Consider the following 22,254-nt stretch of genomic DNA (forward strand, 5'->3'; position numbering starts at 1 on the left):
GTAAGCTAAGGGACAGGGTCAGAGTCAGATGGGCTAAGCCAAGACAGGAGGATGGGAGGAGCCCAGAGCAGGAAACAGTCACCTTGGGAGAGTTCAGCTGCTTAGAGAGAAGTCTTCCGAGCTGTGATGGCCTAATGAGGGAGATTGTGTACCTGCTGGAAGGAGCCTCTGTAGGCACCTTAGGAAACAGCACAAATGCAGCCAATGAAATATGAGCTGTAAATATCACATTTACATGTGTGTCATGTACTATAAAAAATGGTATCACGTAATATAATTTTGTACTGCAGGTGCAAATGCCACACCTGGATCTCCAGCATTCTCAAGGATCTAAGATGTGCATATATACAAGCCAACTGGGGTACAGATCAGTTAGAATTAAACGTAAAGTTATAGGGTCAACCTAAAGATACAAGGATTGGCAAGTAACACTTTTCTGAAAGCCATGAGAACCAAAATGGAGTCACTTAGGCCACACCCTACCAAAATGGGATTGTAGGCAACAGAGGAGGGGCTCTCAGGCACACAAAAACTGTAATAAGGACTCTGAAAACCACAGCCTTGCACAAAGACCACTGATCGCTTGAGCCCAGGAGCTCAAGGCCAGCCTGAGCAAGAGAGTGCATCACCGTCTCAAAAACAAACAAAACAAAAAACAAGAAACTGCTTCTGCAAGAACAATACCCAGCCTGTTCAACCTCGGACTGATGCCACCGTTGTTTCTGATCCTTGTAGCCAAGGAGAAGTATTTCAAAATAACTTATGTAGCCTTCCTCATTTTGTCTTTAAAAAACTCTCGACTTTCCTTGCCTTTCTGGATACACCTATGGCCCGGGCTCGGTTCGCCATGGCACAGGAATTCCCAGATTGCAATCACCTGTCATTCCTTTCCAAATAAACTCATTTCTCTGGAGAGCTTCTCTGTTATTTTAGGTTGACACTTTCTGAAGTATTTTATATGTAGAAGAAAATAGAAAGCAATCGAGTCACTTTATTACAAGTCTAAGTAAAAACTTTGTTTTATTTCTAAAAATTTTTCTAAAAGCATATGATCTGAGACACCAAAATAGACACCCCTTTAGCAACTAAGACGGGCCCCAAGGTTAAAGAAACAAAAGTTATCTCCAGGTCAAGGGTTCAGGGCCTGGCAGACATGGCAGATTTCTGAATTCCTTTCTGAGATATCAAGCTGATTTACAACCCAGACCACTACAGTGCTGATTGGACAGAGGACCAGCCTTACAGACATTCTTTTTGGATAAGCTACTGCAGACCTCAGGCCAGTTTCAGCAGCTTATACAGAGAGTGCACAAACTGTTTGTTTTCTGTAGTTCACCTTTGACATAAAGAGCCAAATTCCACCTCATTTTAATGCTAAAACCCTGCCCCAAAGTGAACATGTGATGTATGTTACAAACGAGCTTACCTAGTCTGCATGTAGGATCCCCTCACAAATATGTATAGCTTTGCCCCCAAACCTGCCAAACATGTATGACGCCAGCCTTGTGAAACATAAAACCCAACCTGTCCTTCTCTTCCAAGAGAAAGCACCTTCAATGCACACTGGAGACTGTCTCTTTCAGGCTTGCAAATCACTATTGCCAATAAAGCTGTCCTTTCTATTATTTAGCCATCCTGGTGGTCTTCGGGACAAGTATTAGAGAGCTTTAAAAACACAAAAAGGAACCAGGGCTCCAAAGTTAATAAGAGGAGTTTTAATGAGGGAAATGGAACTAAGATCATATAATGGAAAAATAAAACATCTCGGGACTCCTAAACTCATTACACCAAAGAGGAGGTTAAGCCTGAAGACAGAGCCATGCAACACTAGCCATCCTTTTCCCAAATGAATAGCTGTTGCTTTACAATCTTATGTCAAAGTATTATCCATCAGCCAGACCCCCCATGGAAAATTCTTTGCTGGTCTCGAAACCCTTCAAGATGCATATCCTCCTATAAACCAAGGACATGTCCATTGTAACTTAGGTTTTCTAAGTCTAGCTTCTACAACTAACATCCGTTAGATTTCACACTGATAATGTTGATTGCAAGCTCATCTTCCCAAGTGATGAGACTCATTCTTCCCAGAAGATGAGACCATTCTTCCACCTGCCCTGAGACATCTGCATAATTGATGCTTCCTTTACTCTCCCTTTTTTCTTCCAATGTTCACCTCATTTTATATAAAATGTAGATTTACTGGGCACTAATTAAAATCTCACAGACATGTAACCATTTGCCTCATTGGCTGGCTACCCACCTCTTCCTACATGCTTTCTTTCCTTTAAAAGAGAGTATAAATCCTGAGTCACCCAGAAACCTCTGCTTCAAGCCACAGATGTTTCCATAGCTGGTGTTCTTGAAACTGACACTGCAAAATTGTAACTGAGTCAGTGAAAGAGATCTGACCTAACCAACTCCATCTTGCTTCTAACCTCCAAACTGTCCTTGGTCATTCCTGGGTGTAGGCTGAACTAGCTTTGGGAGTAACTTACTTTATAGTTTAAAACAAAGATGATAACCGCCCTTTCCCAAAACCAACCTCCTTCTTGGCTAGGACTAGACTGCCTTTGTAGGACTAACAAATTAGCCACAAGATTAGAAATTATGGTTTAGGAGTCATGCAGCTGGAAGTTACAAGATTCTGACCCTCCCTAAACTGTTCCTGAGATCAGTGCTTGAGATATTTTGCAGATGGTGCTCTTGATGGATCAGCTGGTACCACCCAGACCAATAAACTGGTTCATCTGATCTTGTGGCACCCACTCAGGAACTCACTCAGCGCAAGAGGAAAGCGTCAATTCCCTACTATTTCATCTCTAACCCACCTAATCAGCACTCTCGACTCACTGGCCTTCCCCCACCCACCAAGTTGTCCTTAAAAACTCTGCTCCCCAAATGCTCAGGGAGACTGATTTGAATAACAATAAAACTCCGGTTGCCCACACAGCCAGCTCTGTGGGAATTACTCCTTCTCTATTGCAATTCCCCTGTCTTGAGAAATCAGCTCTGTCTAGTCAGCGGGCAAGGTGAACCCGCTGGGCTGTTACATTCTTCCCAGTCATGCCCTCAAGCTCTAGCTCAATAAACCTCAGATGACTGAGATTTTTGCCTCAATATCTCATTCGGGTTAGCAAAAATCAGGGCAGATTTTTAGATGTGCTGCTGTGATTGGGCATACAACTGGAATCCCAACTTCCCAGCCTCCAAGACACAGAAAGAAACACAATTGGGCAATACCATGCATTATCTGAGAGAAGAACTCCAACCAGTTCCTCAAGTGAGGGAATTTTCCCTGGTGCCACCCCCAAAGATTAAAATTCACAGGTAAGATTTGGTTAAGGCAGTGAGTGACAGGGACATCCCCTTCCCCTGCCACCTTCTGGGGCTACTCCTTTGAGCACAGCCTTGTCAGTCTGGGGAGCAGGAGGAATTCTTCTGGAATTCTCCACCACCAGTTTCAGACTAGCTCTCACTGTCTTACAGAATTTGCCCTCAAGGCCTCTGCCACCTGACTGCCATCCTCCACCCATCATAGTCTACCTACCTCCCAGACACTCCCTTTAGTGAGGATTTGAGCACCTGGGCTCATAGTTCTTCTATTAAGTCGTTGGGGCCCAGAAAGCGATACAACAAAGACTGGCATTTTGACATGTGGAGAGGATAGAGGCAGCTGCATCAGAATCAAGGTCCCTCTAACCTTGTCTTGCTCCTTCGCCCTCAAGCACAGGGAAGGGCTCTCTGCAGTTTCCTTATCTGACCAAGAAAGCTTTGTTCCAAAAGGAATGCAACTGGGCCAGGTGTGGTAACTCAGTTTGTGATCCCAACACTTTGAGAGGCCTAGGCAGGAGGATTGCTTGAGGCCAGGAGTAGAGACTAGCCTCTTCAAATTAGCCAGGTGTGGTGACCCACATCCTAGCTACTCAGGAAGCTAAGGCAAGAGGATTATTTGAGCCCAGGAGTTCAAAGCTGCGGTGAGCTATGATCGCACCACCGCACTCCAGCCCGGGCAACAGAGGGAGACTCTGTTTCAACAAAACAACAACACTGACAACAACAAAAAAAAGGGAACGCAATTATCCTAAACCCGCTCCCTAGGGATCATGTCAAATTACAAAGATCAGCCACCAGAAAAGAGAAGAGGCTGGGGGTATCACATTGCTCCAGACTTTTCACCTAGTCTTCTGAGGGCAGCTCCCAGAGATCACCTGGATAACAGAACAACCTTTGTTCCTGTGTAACTCCACCCCTCACCTTCCTGTAATGCCTGCCTCACACCTCCCTGGTCCATTCATTCTCATTTATGACTTATTGCCCATCTAAAGAATCTTTGCCCACTGGCATCCTCCACTGTGAAAAAGGCTATATACGTTTCTGTCCCAAGCTGGGTTATTGGTAATCACTCTTGTGATTCCTTCCTGCTATGCCCATCAAAATAAAATTTTGTATGCCTTTTTTCCCCATGAATCTACCTTCTGTCCGTTGATTTTTTTAGTAAACCTTTGGAAGGTGAAGGGAAGTTTTCCCCTGGCACTTACAAAGTCCTGTCTTCATTAAAACCAGCTTCGATACCCAAGTAAATCAACCTTTCTCTCCCCACCTGCTGGTTCTTTGACCTCCTTGGCTGATGTTACTTCCTAAATATGTCCCAGAACACACAACCTCACTCTACCACTTATACCACAGCCCCTTTGAAACCATCTTTGCAAAAAATATAATAGAAAAAATTATGACAGTGAAAGAGATCTGCCCTAACCAAATCCATTTTGGCTTTAACTTCCAAACTGCCCTTGGTCATTCCTGGGCATGAGTCCAACTAACTTTGGAAGAAATTTAGTTTACAGTTTAGATAACAGCTCTTCCCAAAACTAAATCACCTTTATAAAGTAATAAAAGGCCACCAGGTAGGATTATGAGAGGGGCCTGAATTCTGTTAAGATGTAGGCTTAAAGGATTACCAGCCACTTTCCAGCCTTTGTTCTGGAGGTCACATGATTTGCGACTTCCCCAATTACTCCTGTAAATAACATCAGTATTGTAGAACCTAAGATTGGCCTTTTGAGAAGTCTTTTCAGACTTTTGCATTTTTGACAACAGGATGACTCCACCCAGACCCATGACCCCTGACTCAACTGGTCCTGTGACCCCCCAAACCCATAAGCAGACTCAGCATACATGGTCCATTTTCTACACCACTATGATTGCATCTCCAACCAATCAGCAATACCCATTCTCTAGCCCCCTGCCAACCAAACTATCTTTAAAAAACGCTTGCCTCCAGATTTTCAGGGAGGCTGATACAATAAAATTCTGGCCTCTGGTTTAGCCACTCTATGTCTATTAAACACGTTCTCTATTGCAGTTCCTCCACTTGATAAGTTGGCTGTATCGGGGCACTAGGAAAGATGAACACTAGGGCAGTTACACCCTCACTGACTTTCTACCCTGCAGCCTTATCTCCTTGGAGTTCTTAGAAAACTGACCACATCCTTCCCTGAAGCCTTCCAATGGCTCTCCACCCTCCACAGCATTCTTATATATCACGAGCCTCTTTTAAGATTAAAAATAAATATTTTGCAAAGCTCTGTGATAGAAGGTGAACTTTCATACCCATTTAATCAGAAATATATAATGACTATGAAGTCAATCATGCTATTATGTTGATTTTGGTTATAAGAAATGGCAAACTGAAAAACTGTAATATGTATTTGTATCACATATTTTTTGCATGGAGGGTTTATATGTGTTTGGTCCAATGTTGGGGAACAGTGGCTATAGAATGCAATTCATGCTCAGCAGGTGGGGTGCTTCTGGCCTTGCCCACCTCTGCAGCTTCACCTCCCATCACTACCCCTTTCTCACTATTTAAACAACGTGATACTGCTTGTAGTCTTCTCAGCACACATGCATACACACATGCTTTTTGAAAGAATGGATATCTTCAATTCCACTTTGAGGCAAAACTTGATGTGCAACTCATAAGGCTATTTTTTCTTTTTTGAGATGGAGTTTCACTCTTGTCACCCAGGCTGGAGCGCAATGGCATGGTCTTGGCTCACTGCAACCTCCTCCTCCCAGATGCAAGCAATTCTCCTGTCTCAGCCTCCCAAGTAGCTGGGATTATAGGCACCCACCACCACATCTTGCTAATTTTTGTATTTTTAGTAGAGACGGGGTTTCACCATGTTGGTCAGGCTGGTCTCAACCTCCTGACCTCAGGTGATCTGCCTGCCTCAGCCTCCCAAAGTGCTGGGATTACAGGCATGAGCCACTGCACCAGGCCCATAAGGCTATTCTTAATGGTCTTTGAGAAAAGTTGAAGGAGTAACAGTATAATTCAGCGAGGGTGATTGGTGAAGTCACTATGGTCCATGTAAATAGCTTCTTTAGTGACCCGATTTAACCTATGACTAACCCATGACTTAGGGATCACTTTCTGAATTGCATCTCTCATGTGGATAGTAAGCAATTCAAGATTATGCATGCTAGGAAAAGAAAAAGGTGAGGAAGACATCAAATGCTGCAAACCCTTGAGTTTTGGAAGCCAACATACCAAGTGGTCAGACACCCTTTGGCTCTCAGCCCTGCAGGATGGAGGAAAGGGAGCCTACTCCCTCAGTTGGCTTGTTCACAGCACAGGGAGCAGGTACTTACCGTGGTTACTAATGCCACCTGCCAATTCTCCAGTTGCCATTCACAGCGGATGACAGGAGACACAACAGCTATCAACATGATCTCCATGGCCTCAACCACCTTAAAGAAGAGGGACACCATGCCATGTCTAAGTGCCAGCTTGTCATCACTTCTTCTCAAGTCTGCCTGCCCATCATCCTACCTAGTCCTGTCCCCTTCGTCCTTCCCCATTCAGGGAGGATCTATTGTACACCCACACTGCACTGCTAGTTGGATAAGGAACTATAGAACTTCAGCCTTTGTGGATGTGACTTTCATGGTTTGAACAACTTGAGAGAGTTCCCAAAAATTTGTAACACGTATTCACTTATGATTTTGCTGACCAATGCAGTTGCATGGTAGCACTGGGAGGGAGCTGTGTGAAGGCCACTCCCATAGCTAAGGGGTGAAACTAGCTAACCGGCAGCATCCACATCAACTAGCTTTGTTGTTTTGTACTCATGATTGTGAAGGTTGCAGAGCACATGCCTTATAAATGGATTTTTGAGACAGTTTCTGATCTCAAGCTGGGATAGTAAGATTCATGAAAGCTGGAAAATAAAGCAATGAGTACAAAGTAATATGAGTTCATCAGCAGGAAAGTGTTCTGTTTTGTTTTGTTTAAAAAAAAAAAAAAGAGGAAATGGGATCTCACTATGTTGCCCAGGCTGGAAACTCCTAGGCGTAAGTGAACCTCCCACTTTGACCTCCCAGAGTGCTGAGATTACAGGCATGAGCCACTGAACTCAGCCTAAGAAAATGTGTATTTAACAAACTTAATGCTACTAAATATTTCTTTCAATACAGTTTGAGTATCATCCTCTATCCATATCTTGCAATCCGTTATAGGGATAAGTTTGTCTCTCAAAAAAAAGAGAAGGAGATGCTAGAAAAGAATTGAAGGAATAATTATAAACAGATGATGAAAGTTAGGTAAAGGATCATGAAGGATGAGTCAAAGATGACTGAGATTTTGTGTCTGGTGGAAGGGAAGAACACTGACATCATTGACAGGGACAAGCTTATCAGGAGGAAAAAAAGGGAATTAAAGGAGAAAACGAGTTTGTTTGGCACATGTTCAGTCGATAACATTGATAGAATATCTATATGGGTTATTATAATAATGTTTATACTTGTATGACTTGGAGGTCTGAGATGAAAAAGGTGGAATGATGTCAGCCAGCATGTGGGACTTTGAAGTACACATATTATAGTGACTTGTCTCTCCACAAGAGAGCATTATAGTGGTGTCCAGAGTTCAGATGGCCAGCTGGCAAGTTTTAGTTCAAAAAGCATCAGAAGTAAGAGAGCATAATTATCTCAGAAGAGGCTGACCCGGTGACTCATGTCTGTAATCTGAGCACTTTGGAAGGCTGAGGTAGGCGGATCACCTGAGGCCAGGAGTTTGAGACCAGCCTGGCCAACATGGCAAAACCCCATCGCTACTAAAAATACAAAAATTAGTGGGGCATGGTACTGCACACCGACTCAGGAGGATGAGGCACGAGAATCACTTGCACCCAGGAGGCGGAGGTTGCAGTGAGCTGAGATTGCACCACTGCACTCCAGCCTGGGTGACAGAGCAAGACCGTGTCTACAAATAATAACCAACTCAGAAGAACGTTTGATTTAGTAAACTCATCTTCCTTCAGTAATACAGAACAGCCAGATCCATATTAACCAAGATGCCACTCCTCTAAAGAGTTCTAGAAGGAAATAAACCAATAAGGAATAAAACTCTGCCCATTCTGCTATAGTAGCCTTAAGGGAGAGGGAGCAGGCAGGGAGTCATCGTGGGGTACACAGAGGAGCTTCACTCTAGACCTCAGGGAATGTCTTAAAGATGACCAGGACTGACCAGGACATGGCTCACGCCTGTAATCCCAGCACTTTGGGAGGCTGAGGCGGGCAAATCACTTGAGGTCAGGAGTTTGAGACCAGCTTGGCCAACATGGCAAAACCCTGTCTCTACTAAAAATACAAAATAAATTAGCTGCGTGGTGGCATGTGCCTGTAATCCCAGCTACTCAGGAGGCTAAGGCAGGAGAATCGCTTGAACCCGGGAGGTAGGGGTTGCAGTGAGCCGAGATCACACCACTGCACTCTAGCCTGGGCAACAGAACAAGACTTCGTTTCCCAGAAAACACACACACATACACATACACACACACATACACACACACACACACACACACACACAGAAGACCAGGACTTAGGAGTCCTGGTCACAGGCTGAGGCTGCTCAGCTGCTGTGGATGCTGTTATATACACCGTCACACGAGGCACGGAAACTCAACTGCTGCTTCTATGGCCTCTGAATACGGGCCTGAACAGGTGGAGGGGCCACGGCCCATCACTGTCAACATATCAATGCTGATGGAAGAATCCTGCTCATAAAGCATCCCATCGTAAGACCAGGCGAAAGATTTGGTCCCTGCACCCAAATAAGCAGTTCTGTCTTCCTTTGTGAGACAGGAGAGGGTGGCCTGGCAGAGAGCCCTTCCTAGCTGGTGAGCTGGGGAGAATTCTCATGACGGTAAGACACTTGAGGCCGGGCGCGGTGGCTCACGCCTGTAATCCCAGCACTTTGGGAGGCTGAGGCGGGCAGATCAAGAGGTCAGGAGATCGAGACCATCCTGGCTAACACGGTGAAACCCTGTCTCTACTAAAAATACAAAAAATTAGCCGGGCGTGGTGGCAGGCACCTGTAGTCCCAGCTACTCGGGAGGCTGAGGCAGGAGAATGGCGTGAACCCAGGAGGCGGAGCTTGCAGTGAGCCGAGATCACGCCACTGCACTCCAGCCTCGGCGACGGAGTGAGACTCCGTCTCAAAAAAAAAGACACGTGAAGACCAGAGATCATTTCACTTCCTCAAGATGTTCTCGGTGAAGGTGGAGGAGAGTTCATAGTAAAACTTCACCTAGTCACACCTACTCGTCCCTTGAAATGTGGAATTTAACAAATTTGGAGCCTATGAGACCTCACTGGACAGATAAGGAAATCTTCTAAATTGTACCATTGGTTATCATCAAAGTAGGACTAGGACACATCTTGCCTTTCTCTTTTTTATACTAGACTGTTGCCTGAGGCCAGGCTTGGTGGCTAAGCCTATAATCCCAGCACTTTGGGAGGCTGAGGTGGGAGGATTGCTTGAGCTGAGGAGTTTGAGACCAGCAGCCTGGGCAACATAGCTAGATCTCATCTCAAAAAAAAAAAAAAAAAAGAAAAAAGAAAAAAAGAAAGAAAATAGACTGTTGCCTGAGAATGCAACACTTTTGAAAGATGCATCAAACTCACATGGCTACCTCCAGATCACACAACCCTTTATTTTTTATTTTTTTTAACTGAGACTGAGTCTTGCTGTGTTGCCCAGGCTAGAGTACAGTGGCGCGATCTCGGATCGCTGCAACCTCCATCTCCCGGGTTCAAGCAATTCTCCTGACCCTGCCTTCCGAGTAGCTGGGATTGCAGGCATGAGCCACCATACCCCGGTAATTTTTTTCTATTTTTAGTAGAGATGAGGGTTTGCCATGTTGATAAGATTGGTGTCCAACCAACTCCTGACCGCAGGTGATCTACCCGCCTTGGCCTCCCAAAGTGCTGGGATTAGAGGCGTGAGCCACCATGCCCGGCCCACACAACCCATTCTTATACTTTTTAGCTGTTTGGGGAGGGTCAGAGCCCTCTAGCGTTTTCTCACTTACCTCCCTCCTGTGTATTTTTACCCTCCGGCCCAACACCATTGTTGAGTGGACCCCTTATCTTTGATTTTCCATTCTGTCTGATTATCATTATGCATCTGGGTATGAAGTTTTGTTTTGTTCCCCGCCTTCCACCCCCAAAGTCTTGCTCTGTTGCCCAGGCTGGAGTGCAGTGACGCAATCTAAGCCCACTGCAACCTCTGCCTCCCAGGTTCAAGTTATTCTCCTGCCTCAGCCTCCCAAGTAGCTGGGATTACAGACACATGCCACCACACGTAGTTTTTTGTATTTTTAGTAGAAATAGGGTTTCACCATGTTGGCCAGGCTGGTCTCAGACTCCTGACCTCAGGTGATCCCCCGGCCTTGACCTCCCAGTGTGCTGGGATGACAGGCACGAGCCACAGCGCCTGGCCTGGAGTTCTTAACGTATTTTCACCTTACCTACTAAAGGAGGAAGCGGGAGTAGTGGTGTGGGTTCACAGACATCACCACTGTTGTGAAAGCCTCTGGGTGAAGCTGTCATTCTTCTTTCTTCAAAATAGCGTAGGGTGTATGTCTTAGTCCATTGGTGTTGCTATCACAAAATACCTGAGACTGGGCAATTTATAAGAAATCTAAATTCATTTTCTCACAGTTCTGCAGGTTGGGAGGCCCAAGATCAAAGTGCCAGCAGGTTCTGTTGCCTGGAGAGGACCTACTCCCTCGTGCCCCTCGAGAGTGGAGGAACCACTGTACTCACAGGGCGGAAAGGCAAACAAGCTGAAACTCCTGCTGCATGAAGCCTCTTTTATAAGGGCCTTAATCTCATTCACGAGGGAGGAGTCCTCATGGCCTAATCACCTCTTAAAGTCCCCACCTCCTCACACTATCTCATTGGCATCACCTGGGTTTTGGAAGGGACATGTTCAAACCGTAGCAGTAAATAACAAGCCTTCATCAGTGCCTCTTAAAGGATCTGAAAATATGTAATTACAGCAGGTGTCTCTGGTGATTCTTATGCACAAAATGTTTGAGAGCCATGTGTTCGAATTTACATAAAATAATGCCATAGTTTTCTCCTTTCTTCCCAACACCTCCATTTCTATCATTTTAAAAAATGAGTATTGAATTCCCAAAACATAGACACAAATGCTCACTTGCTTTATAACCGAACACCTGCCAAAGGTGAATGAAAGTGATTTTTGGATTACCCACCTCTTGGGGTTCCTGTTTTTTTTTTTTTTTTTTTGAGATGAAGTCTCGCTCTGTCACCCAGGCTGGAGTGCAGTGGCACTATCGCAGCTCACTGCAACCTCCACCTCCCGGATTCACGCCATTCTCCTGCCTCAGCCTCCCGAGGAGCTGGGACTACAGGCGCCCGCCACCACGCCCGTCTCATTTTTTTGTATTTTTATTAGATACGGGGTTTCACCATGTTAGCCAGGATGGTCTCGATATCCTGACCTCGTGATCCGCCCGCCTCGGCCTCCCGAAGTGCTGGGATTACAGGCGTGAGTCACTGCGCCCGGCCTCCTGCTCTTTTTCTTATCCCTACACCCCCTGGACTGGAGAGCCCAGAGCCAGAGGTCAGTAGAAAAAAGACTGTGCGTCCAATGATGTTAGCTTTGAAGACCCACGTGATCTCTGAGGACTAAGCTCTGATTGTTTTTATTTTGCCCAAATTCCTATCTAAGGGGCCTGGGGAGTCATGCCCTACAAACCATAAATTCTCATCAGATGGGTTTTATTAACCCTATAGATCGTGACTTACTTTCCGATCTGGCATAACATTATGTGAAAAAGAAGTAAGTCAAATATTTTACCCCAAGACATGTTTCTTTGCCGTATTTTGAAATGGTCCTGCAAAGCTGTTCTTTGTGGGAGAGAATTTGCATCTGTAAAGAATCTCTATTAACAGAGCTAGATCTTTTTCTTCCAGGCCCTCCCGATCCTGAAGAGATTAACTAAAAGTCTAGCACCTTTTAAAGATCTGAATAGGAAACATTTGTCATCTATTGTCTCTAAGGGCAGCCACTATAAGACTTCAAAAGAACCTTAGTCTCCACAATCTTTTTTTTTTTCATTTTATTATTATTATTTTTTGAGACGCAGTCTTGCTCTGTCATTCAAGCTGGAGTGCAGTGGCGCGATCTCAGCTCACTGCAACCTCCGCCTCCTGGGTTCAAGCGATTCTCCTGCCTCAGCCTCCCGAGTAGCTGGGATTACTGGCACCAACCACCAAGCCCAGCTAATTTTTGTGTTTTTAGTAGAAACGGAGTTTCAACACCATGTTGGCCAGGCTGGTCTCAAACTCCTGACCTCAGGTGATCCACCAGCCTCAGCCTCCCAAAGTGCTGGGATTACAGGTGTCAGCCACCGTGTGTGGCCACAATCTTTTATCTTAACTTGAACATCTCCTTTCTATCAATCCCAGGTCTGTAGACAAACTCAACCAATTGTCAATCAGAAAATGTTTAAATTTACCTATAGCCTGAAAGTCCCCCCTCCCCCACCACTCCTGTTTTGAATTTGAATTGTCCCGCCTTTCTGGACCAAATCAATGTATTTCTTAAATGTATTTGATGGATGTCTCCTGCCTCCCTAAACTGTGCCCCATCCACCTTGGGCACACGTTCTCAGGACCTCCTGAGGGCTGTGTCACAGGCCATGGTCACTCATATTTGGCTCAGAATAAATCTCTTCAAATATTTTACAGAGTTTGACACTTTTCGTCAACATCTCGAAGGAGCACTCACCCCAGTACTGCCCATGATCAGAAAGAGGGCAATGTGGAAACGCCCGAAGCCGATGGTCTCCACTGCATCTTCCACGGTGAACGTCTTTGGCTCTAACAACGAAAGACAAAGTGGAAAAAGTTGCTTCTGCAGGGAAGGGAATGCGTGTGGACTATCAGCTTCAGAAAGCCAACCCATTATTATAAAAACAAGTTAATACGGGGGGTCAGTGGTAGGCAACCTCTGCCTACTGGTTCAAGCAATTCTCCTCCCTCAGCCTCCTGAGTAGCTGAGATTACACGCACCCACTGCCACACTGGCCTAATTTTTGTATTTTTAGTAGAGACGGGATTTCACCATGTTGGCCAGGCAGGTCCCAAACTCCTGACCTCAGTGATCCACCTGCCTAGGCCTTCCAAAGTGATGGGATTACAGGTGTGAGCCACCATGCCTGGCTGCTTCTTTTGACCTCACCTTTTTGCATTTAACCTTAAAAAGGATTCTTAACTCTAAGCAGCAGGTTGAGCTGGAGACTTCTATGATAATCTTACCTTTAACCTGTGGCTCTGCGGTCCCCAGGCTCAACTTCCGAAGGCTGAGGATCGTGACGGGCTCTGTTGGCTTGGTTGCCATCTTCTAAATAGCTCAAGTTCCCCAAACAGCTTCCCTGGTGGAAGCAAGGGAGGGAAGAAGGAAAGAAATATAATGGTTATTGGATAGTTAGTATATGCCAGGCACACTATGCACAAAATTTCCTGAAGCCCTCACAAAAATCGAATGAGGTATGTATTTTTATCCTCTTTCACACCGGGCCTCTGGAACCAAGCAGCTCGGTGTTTTTTTTCCCCTACTACTTTTTATTGATTGATCGATTGAGATGGAGTCTCACTCTATTGCCCAGGTTGGAGTTCAGTGGTGCAGTCTCAGCTCACTACAACCTCTGCCTTCTGGGTTCAAGCGATTCTCGTGCCTCAGCCTCTCGAGTAGCTGGGGTTACAGGCATGCGTCACCATGCCTGGCTAATTTTTTTTGTATATTTTGTAGAGACAGGGTTTCACCATGTTCTCTAGGCTGGTCTCGAATTCCTGACCTCAGGTGATCCGCCCACCTCGGCTTCCCAAAGTGCTGGGATTATAGGCGTGAACCACTGTGCCCAGCCTTCCCTACTACTTTTTAGGTATGTGGCTTTGAGGAATTTGCCCTTTGCACACCTCAGTTTTCTCAAATGGGTTTCCTAAAATGGGGATGATATAATAATGGCACCCAACTTTCAAGGTTGTTGTGATGATTAAATGAGTTAGTTCACAGAGAGCACTCACCCCATAACTGGCAAGTACTAATGTGCTTGATAAATGGAAGCCCTTACTATTATTACTCTGTATGAGGGATGTATTTGTCACTAATCATTATCCTGAACACTTTACATACATGAATTATTCCCTCTAATCTTCACAGAAGATCTGTGAAATATTATAATTTATCACTGTCTGGCATGTAAGGAACCTGAGAAATGGAGAGACTAAATGGCTAAATTAGATAATCGAGCTAAATTAAGCGGCCAAATTAGACAACCAGGACTCTGAGACCAGTAACCAACCTTGAGCCTGGGGCCAGACGCAGGCCTTGGCAATTTAACCAATAGCATCCTCTGAGTGGGAGGGAAGATGGCTTTGATACAGAAAAACAATCGCAAAGCAGCACTTCACACTTCCGCAGATCCTGTATTTCCAGTATGCTTTCTTGCATGTCATTGTCTTTTTTTTTTTTTTTGAGGCAGAGTCTTGCCCTGTCGCCCAGACTGGAGTGCAGTGGCACGATCTCGGCTCACTGCAACCTCCGCCTACTGGTTCAAGAAATTCTCCTCCCTCTTACATGCACCCACTGCCACACTGGGCTAATTTTTGTATTTTTAGTAGAGATGGGGTTTTGCCATGTTGGCCAGGCAGGTCCCAAACTCCTGACCTCAAGTGATCCACCTGCCTTGGCTTCCCAAAGTGTTGGGATTACAGGCGTGAGCCACCATGCCTGGCTGCTTCTTTTTACCTCGCCTTTTTGCATTTAACCCTAAAAAGGATTCTTAACTCTAAAAGCCAAAAGAAAACTAAGACAAATAAAGATGGGTATCAAGTTAGTGGCTTACCCACACAGACTTTTTTTTTTTTTTTTTTTTTGTGAGACGGAGTCTTGCTCTGTCACCCAGGCTGGAGTGCAGTGGCCCGATCTCGGCTCACTGCAAGCTCTGCCTCCCGGGTTCACGCCATTCTCCTGCCTCAGCCTCCCGAGTAGCTGGGACTACAGGCGCCCACCACCACGCCCGGCTAATTTTTTGTATTTTTAGTAGACACGGGGTTTCACCATGTTAGCCAGGATGGTCTCGATCTCCTGACCTTGTGAATCTGCCCACATCGGCCTCCCAAAGTACTGGGATTACAGGCGTGAGCCACCCTGCCCGGCCAGATTTTTTTTCAGATGACTTTAAGACATAGTAACTTAATTGTATATTCCTAGTGGGATAAACAGAAAGCCTAAACTATTCTTGCTAATGATACTGTTAGTAATAATATTGGTATCATCAGTTGTATATCAGTACATATTTAGGATAAAGAAAGTAATTTTGTTAATATTGTTAGGAACCCAGGTTTTCATTGTTAAGAGGAAAAAGATAAATATAAAATCAAATTTAGGTATGTAAAAAATTTATAATCCTAATTTTGAACTTGAAATAGATATGAAATTATTATATAACATATAATATTAACAAATATATTATTAACAAATATATTAAAAAATATAATTATTATATAACATATATAATAAATATAAACAAACAAACCCAGGCACTTTAGGTGCCTAATTTTGAACTGGAAATAGAAATACGAAACTATTATATAACATATAATATTAACAAATATATTAACAAATATTATTATATAACATATATAATAAATAAACATAAACAAACAAACCCAGGCATCTTAGGTAAATGGCTGATTCTGGTTCAGGGACAGGAAATGTACAAACTGAGCCTGGGGCATCTTGTCGTAGCCTATAGCATGGGCAATATCAAAGACCCCTGGGGTTGTAATGAAAGATTACAAAATTAAAACTGAGGTCTGGGCGTGGTAGCTCACACCTGTAATCCCAGCATTTTGGGAGGCTGATACAGGAGGATCACTTGAGACCAAGAGTTTGAGACCAGTCTGGCCAACACAGCAAAACCCCGTCTCTACTAGAAATGCAAAATTAGCCAGGCGTGGTGGTATGCACCTGTAGTCCCAGCTACTCAGAAGGCTGAGGCATGAGAATTGCTTGAACCCAGGAGGCAGAGGTTGCAGTGAGCCAAGATCGGGCCACTGGACTCCAGTCTGGGTGACAGAGTGAGACTCCATCTCAAAAAACAAAAAAAAATTAAAATTGAAAAGGCTCCCACTGGCCAAAGATGGGACAATTTGAACATTAGAAAGACTAATGACTGCCAAGAATTGAAACACATTGAAGATGTTAAAATCCATTTGTTCACAGTAATACCATAATGAAGACCTCATTGATCACCTTGGGAGAATGGTAAGAAATAAACTCATTCTGAAAACTAGCAAATATAGTAAATACCTTGACTTTTTTGTACAAATTGTACATCAGGGTAACAAAACAGTTGCTGAGGGAAAATTATTTGTGAATAATAAAGCTAACATATGCAGAGAAAAGGATGGAATTAAATCATCACTGTTTTGCACCTTCTAAAAAAATAATGGATCCAGGCAACAATCATCACTGGCTTGTAAACTATGAGGTGAAAGGCTGATGGTGAACTTTGCTATGAGAGGGATACGACTGATAACACCTGAACCCACTGAAAAATCTTAACACCATGGAAACAGAGACAGGCAGATTGCATTGGGTCCTAATAAGATGCAACAGGAAGGCGTATACAACATCACCTGTGAAGTATTCTCATAAAGAGAAATGGAACCTGAATCGAATCAGGAATCTAGCTCTAGCTACCCGCTTACACAGGAAATGAAGAAACATGTTAAACAACACCACGTGGATGCAATAAGAAAAATGCAGAATGCTGGAAGCTGTATAAGAAAAATGACCCAGTTTATTCATTAAATAAACGGCAAGGGAAAGAAGAGGAAAGGGGAACCTATAGACTAAAATGAAAGAGACACATCAAACCAAAAATGGACCTTGTTTGGATGTTCATTCAAACAAATCAACTGTAAAAAATTTAAAAATAAAACAAGTCTGTGGCTGGGTGCAGTGGCTCACCTCTGTAATCCCAGTACTTTGGGAAGCCAAGGTGGGTGGATCACCTGAGGTCAGGAGTTCAAGACCAGCCTGACCAACATGGTAAAACCCCCTCTCTACTAAAAATACAAAATTAGCCTGGCGTGATGGTGCATGCCTGTAATCTCAGCTACTCGGGAGGCTGAGGCACAAGAGTCGCTGGAAGCCAGGACATGGAGGTTGCGGTAAGCAGCGATCAAGCCATTGCACCCCAGCCTGGGCGACAAGAGCAAAACTCCATCTCAAAAAAAAAAAAAAGAAAAAAAAGAAAAACAACAATGTGAGAGAGCTAGAGATACAGATAATATCAGGGAAATTTTAGCAAGTTTGGAAATTTGAAGATATTAAGAAATTCCTGATGGCCTCATTAGGTGTGACAATGGTATTATGGCTATGGTATAAGAAAGAATCCTTGTATTTTTGAGGTACATACTAAAATATTTACTAATGAAATGATGATGTCTGGGATTTATTTTAAAATAAATAATAGGGTGAGGGCAGCATGTATAGGAATTAGATGGGTGTATAGATGAAAAAAGAATGGTGATCTATTGAAAATTATTGGAGGAAGATTATTATCTTCTACTTTTGAGTATGTGTAGTCTTTTCCAAAATAAATAATTCAAAAAAATGAGGTTCTGAGATTCTGGGGTTTTTTTTGAGATGGAGTTGTGCTCTTTTGCCCAGGCTGGGGTGCAGTGGCAGGATCTCATCTCACTGCAACATCTGCCCCCCGGGTTCAAGCAATTCTCCTGCCTCAGCCTCCCAAGTAGCTGGGATTATAGGTGCCCGCCACCACGCCTGAATAATTTTTGTATTTTTAGTAGAGATATACGTTTCTCCATGTTGGCCAGGCTGGTCTTGAATTCCTGACCTTAGGTGATCCACCCGCCTTGGCCTCCCAAAGTGCTAGGATTACAGGCATAAGCCACTGTGCCTGGCAGTTGTGAGATGCTTATGTAACTTTTCCAATGTCTGATCACTAGTTAAGTAGTAGAATCAGAACTCACAAAGGGTTAATATCCAAAATATGTAAGAAACTCTTTGGGCGGGCACAATGGCTCATGTCTGTAATCCCAGCGTTTTGTGAGGCTGAGGCGGGCAGGTCACAAGATCAGGAGTTGGAGACCAGTCTGGCCAACATGGTGAAACCCTGTCTCTATTAAAAATACAAAAATTAGCCAGGTGTGGTGGTGTATGCCTGTAATCCCAGCTACTCGGGAGGCTGAAGCAGGTGAAATCACTTGAAACTGGGAAGCAGAGGTTGCAGTGAGCCGAAATCATGCCACTGTACTCCAGCCTGGGTGACAGAATGGGACTCTGTCTCGGCAGGGGGGCAGGTGGCAAAGAAGATCCTGGCCAGGTGCAGTGGCTCACGTCTATAATCCCAGCACTTTGGGAGGCCGAGGCAGGCAGATCACCCGAGGTCAGGAGTTCGAGAAGAGCCTGGCCAACATGGTGAAACCCCATCTCTACTAAAAATACAAAAACTAGCAGGGCACGATGGTGGGTGCCTGTAATCCCTGCTACTTGGGAGGCTGAGGTGGGAGAATCACTTGAACCTGGGAGGCAGAGCTTGTAGTGAGCTGAGATTGTGCCACTGCACTACAGCCTGGGCAACAAAGCAAGACTCCATCTCAAAAAAAAAAAAAAAAGGAAAAAGGAACTCCTGCAACTTGAGCAAAACTCAAAAAACTCAAATGATGGGCAAAGGACCTGAGCAGACAGTTTTCAAGTGAAGACATACAAATTGCCGATAGACAGCCAGTACAAATGGCCAATGAAAAGGTGCAGGACATCACTAATCCTCAGAAAAATGCAAATCAAAACCCCAGTGAGACATTACCTCATACTTGTTAGGATGGCGATTATCAAAAGGTCAAGAAAGAGATAGTTGTGGGAATGTGGAGGAAAAGGAACCCTTGTACACTGTTGGTAGGAATGTAAATTGGTGCAGCCACTATGGAAAACAGTATTGAACTATCCTCAAAAAATTAAAATAGAACCACCAATATGATCCAAATGCCCTACTTCTGCATATATCCAAATGGAATTGAAATCAGTTATCTCAGAGAGATATCTGCACTCCCATGTTCACTACAGCGTTATTCACGATAGCCAAAACATAAAACAACCCAAATGTCCATTAACGGATGTGTGGAAAAGGAAATTGGGTACATGCATACAAGGGAATTTTTCTTTTTATTTTATTTTATTTTTTTTTTTTGAGACAGAGTTTCATTCTTGTTGCCCAGGCTAGAGTGCAATGGCAGGATCTCAGCTCACTGCAACCTCCACCTCCTGGGTTCAAGCGATTCTCCTGCCTCAGCCTCCCAACTAGCTGGGATTACAGGCATGTGCCACCACACCCAGCTAATTTTGTATTTTTAGTAGAGACAGGGTTTCACCATGTTGGTCAGGCTGGTCTCCAACTCCCGACCTCAGGTGATCCACCTGCCTCAGCCTCCCAAAGTGCTGGGATTACAGGTGTGAGTCACTGCGCCCCGCCACAATGGAATATTATTCATCTTTAAAAAAGAGGGAAATCCTGCCATCTGCAACAAGGTGGATGAAACTGAAGGACACGATGCTAAATTAAACAAGCCAGGCACAGAAGAATGAATACTATGTTATATCATTTACATGACGAATCTAAAATAGTCAAAGTCATAGAAGCAGAGAGTGGAATAGTGGATGCCATTCTGAGCGGCTGAGGGGAAGGGTAAACAGGGAAGTATTAGTCAAAGGCACAAAATTTTGGCTATACAAGATGAATGAGTCCTAAAGATCTTCCTACAGCACTGAGCCTATAGTTAACAATATGGTATCATGCGCTTAAAATTTTGCCAGAAAGGTAGATCTTCTGATAAGTGTTCTTATCACAAAAATAATAATAGCTGGGTGTGGTGGCTCATGCCTGTAATCCCAGGAATTTGAGACCAGCCTGGCCAACATGGTGAAACCCCATATCTACTAAAAATACAAAAATTAGCCAGGCGTGCTGGCGGGTGCAGTGGTGGGCACCTGTAATCCCAGCTACTCAGGAGCCTGAGGCAGGAGAATCACTTAAACCCAGGAGGCAGAAGTTGCAGTGAGCTGAGATTGCACCACTGCCCTCCAGCCTGGGCAACAGAGCAAGCCTGTCTCAAAAAAAAAAAAATAAAATAAATAATAAATAAGGCTAGAGGAAACGTTTGGAGGTAGCTTTATGGCATAGATGGTGGTGATGGTTTCACAGTGATACTTATCTCCAAACTCTTCAAGTTGTATACATTAAATATGTACCAGTTTTTATGTCATTCATGTCTCAATAAAGTGGTTAAAACAAAAACAGAAACAAAAAATCTCAAGCCAAGCTGTCCTTTTGCCAGAACATAAAAATAGCCAGAGAGGGCCGGGTGCCACGGCTCACGCCTGTAATCCCAACACTTTGGGAGGCCGAGGTGGGTGGATGGCCTGAGGTCAGGAGTTCGAGACCAGCCTGGCCAACCTGGTGAAAACCCGTCTCTACTAAAAATACAAAAATTAGCTGGGCGTGGTGGTGGGCGCCTGTAATCCCAGCTACTCGGGAGGCTGAGGCAGGAGAATCGCTTGAACCTGGGGGGCAGAGGTTGCAGTCAGCCGAGATCGTGCCACTTCACTCCAGCCTGGGTGAAAGAGTGAGACTCTGCCTCAAAAAAAAAAAAAAAAAAAAAAAAAGAAGAAGCCAGAGAACAGCTGTGTAGTAGCACATCAAGGTCATTAATGTTTGCCAAGTGCTGGCTCTGCAGTTCCTGTGGAGGCTTCAGAGGAGGATCTGACATGTTCCTGGCCCAAGGAGTTTTTTGTTTTTGGGCTTTTTTGTTTTTTTTTTTTTTTTTTTGAGACAGAGTTTCACTCTTTTTGCCCAGGCTGCAGTGCAATGGCGCGGTCCTGGCTCACCGCAACCTCCGCCTCCCAGGTTCAAGCAATTCTCCTGCCTCAGCCTCCCGACTAGCTGGGATTACAGGCATGCACCGCCACGCCCGGCTAATTTTGTATTTTTAGTAGAGACGGGGTTTCTCTGTGTTGGTCAGGTTGGTTTTGAACTCTCCACCTCAGGTGATCTGCCTGCCTTGGCCTCCCAAAGTGCTGGGATTACAGGCATGAGCCACCGCACCTGGCCTAGTTTTTAATCTAGCTGGGGATGCAAAAGATAAACATAACAAACAATTATACTGCAGTGTATATATTCTTTGTTTTCTTAAACACTGTCACAGAGACATAAATATTCCCAGATGGGAAAAAGATCAATAATGCTCAGAGATAATCCATGAAATTCTCCCTCTCAAGAGCAAACATAGAAAGTATGAAAAGTTGTTATTTACATATTGTGGGAAAAGCAAAATAATTGGTCTCTCAGCCCATCTGGGAGCCTGAAAGTTATGAGGACAGACAATTCTAAAACTACTGCTTCCTTTTCAGACATTGTTGGAACACCATTTGAAGGGTGTTCTTTATTTGGAAGCTTTTGTTTTTCCTTTTTTCCTCTTTTTTTTTTTTTTTGAGACGGAGTTTCACTAGTGTTGCCTAGGCTGGAGTGCAATGGCGTGATCTCAGCTTACCACAACCTCCGCCTCCTGAGTTCAAGTGATTCTCCTGCCTCAGCCTCCCGAGTAGCTGGGATTACAGGTGCACACCACCATGCCCAGCAAATTTTTTTATTTTTAGTGGAGATGGGGTTTTGCCATGTTGGCCAGGCTGGTCTCAAACTCCTGACCTCAGGTGATCCGGCCAACCTCAGCCTTCCAAAGTGCTGAGATTAGAGGCATGAGCCACTGCACTTGCCCTACATTTTTTTTATTTTAATTTAATTTTTTTTTTTTTGATACAAGGTCTTACTCTCTTGCCCAGGCTGG

General features: G+C 44.3%; 1 protein-coding gene across 1 annotated transcript in view; it reads right to left on the reverse strand.

Moving 5' to 3' along the window:
- Nucleotides 1-13,754, reverse strand: part of SVOPL (SVOP like) — an 83,499-nt gene extending 69,745 nt beyond the window's left edge. Inside the window, exons 1-3 of the mRNA XM_031013195.2 lie at nt 13,639-13,754; nt 13,109-13,200; nt 6,655-6,753 (exon numbers count right to left, since the gene is read on the reverse strand). Coding sequence (XP_030869055.2) covers nt 6,655-6,753; nt 13,109-13,200; nt 13,639-13,720 — 273 coding nt within the window. The 5' untranslated portion in view covers nt 13,721-13,754. The remainder of the gene's footprint in view (nt 1-6,654; nt 6,754-13,108; nt 13,201-13,638) is intronic.
- Nucleotides 13,755-22,254: the final 8,500 nt, after the last annotated feature.

This window comes from Gorilla gorilla, chromosome 6, assembly GCF_029281585.2.
Source record: "Gorilla gorilla gorilla isolate KB3781 chromosome 6, NHGRI_mGorGor1-v2.1_pri, whole genome shotgun sequence".
In the NCBI taxonomy this organism is placed as follows: Eukaryota; Metazoa; Chordata; class Mammalia; order Primates; family Hominidae; genus Gorilla; species Gorilla gorilla.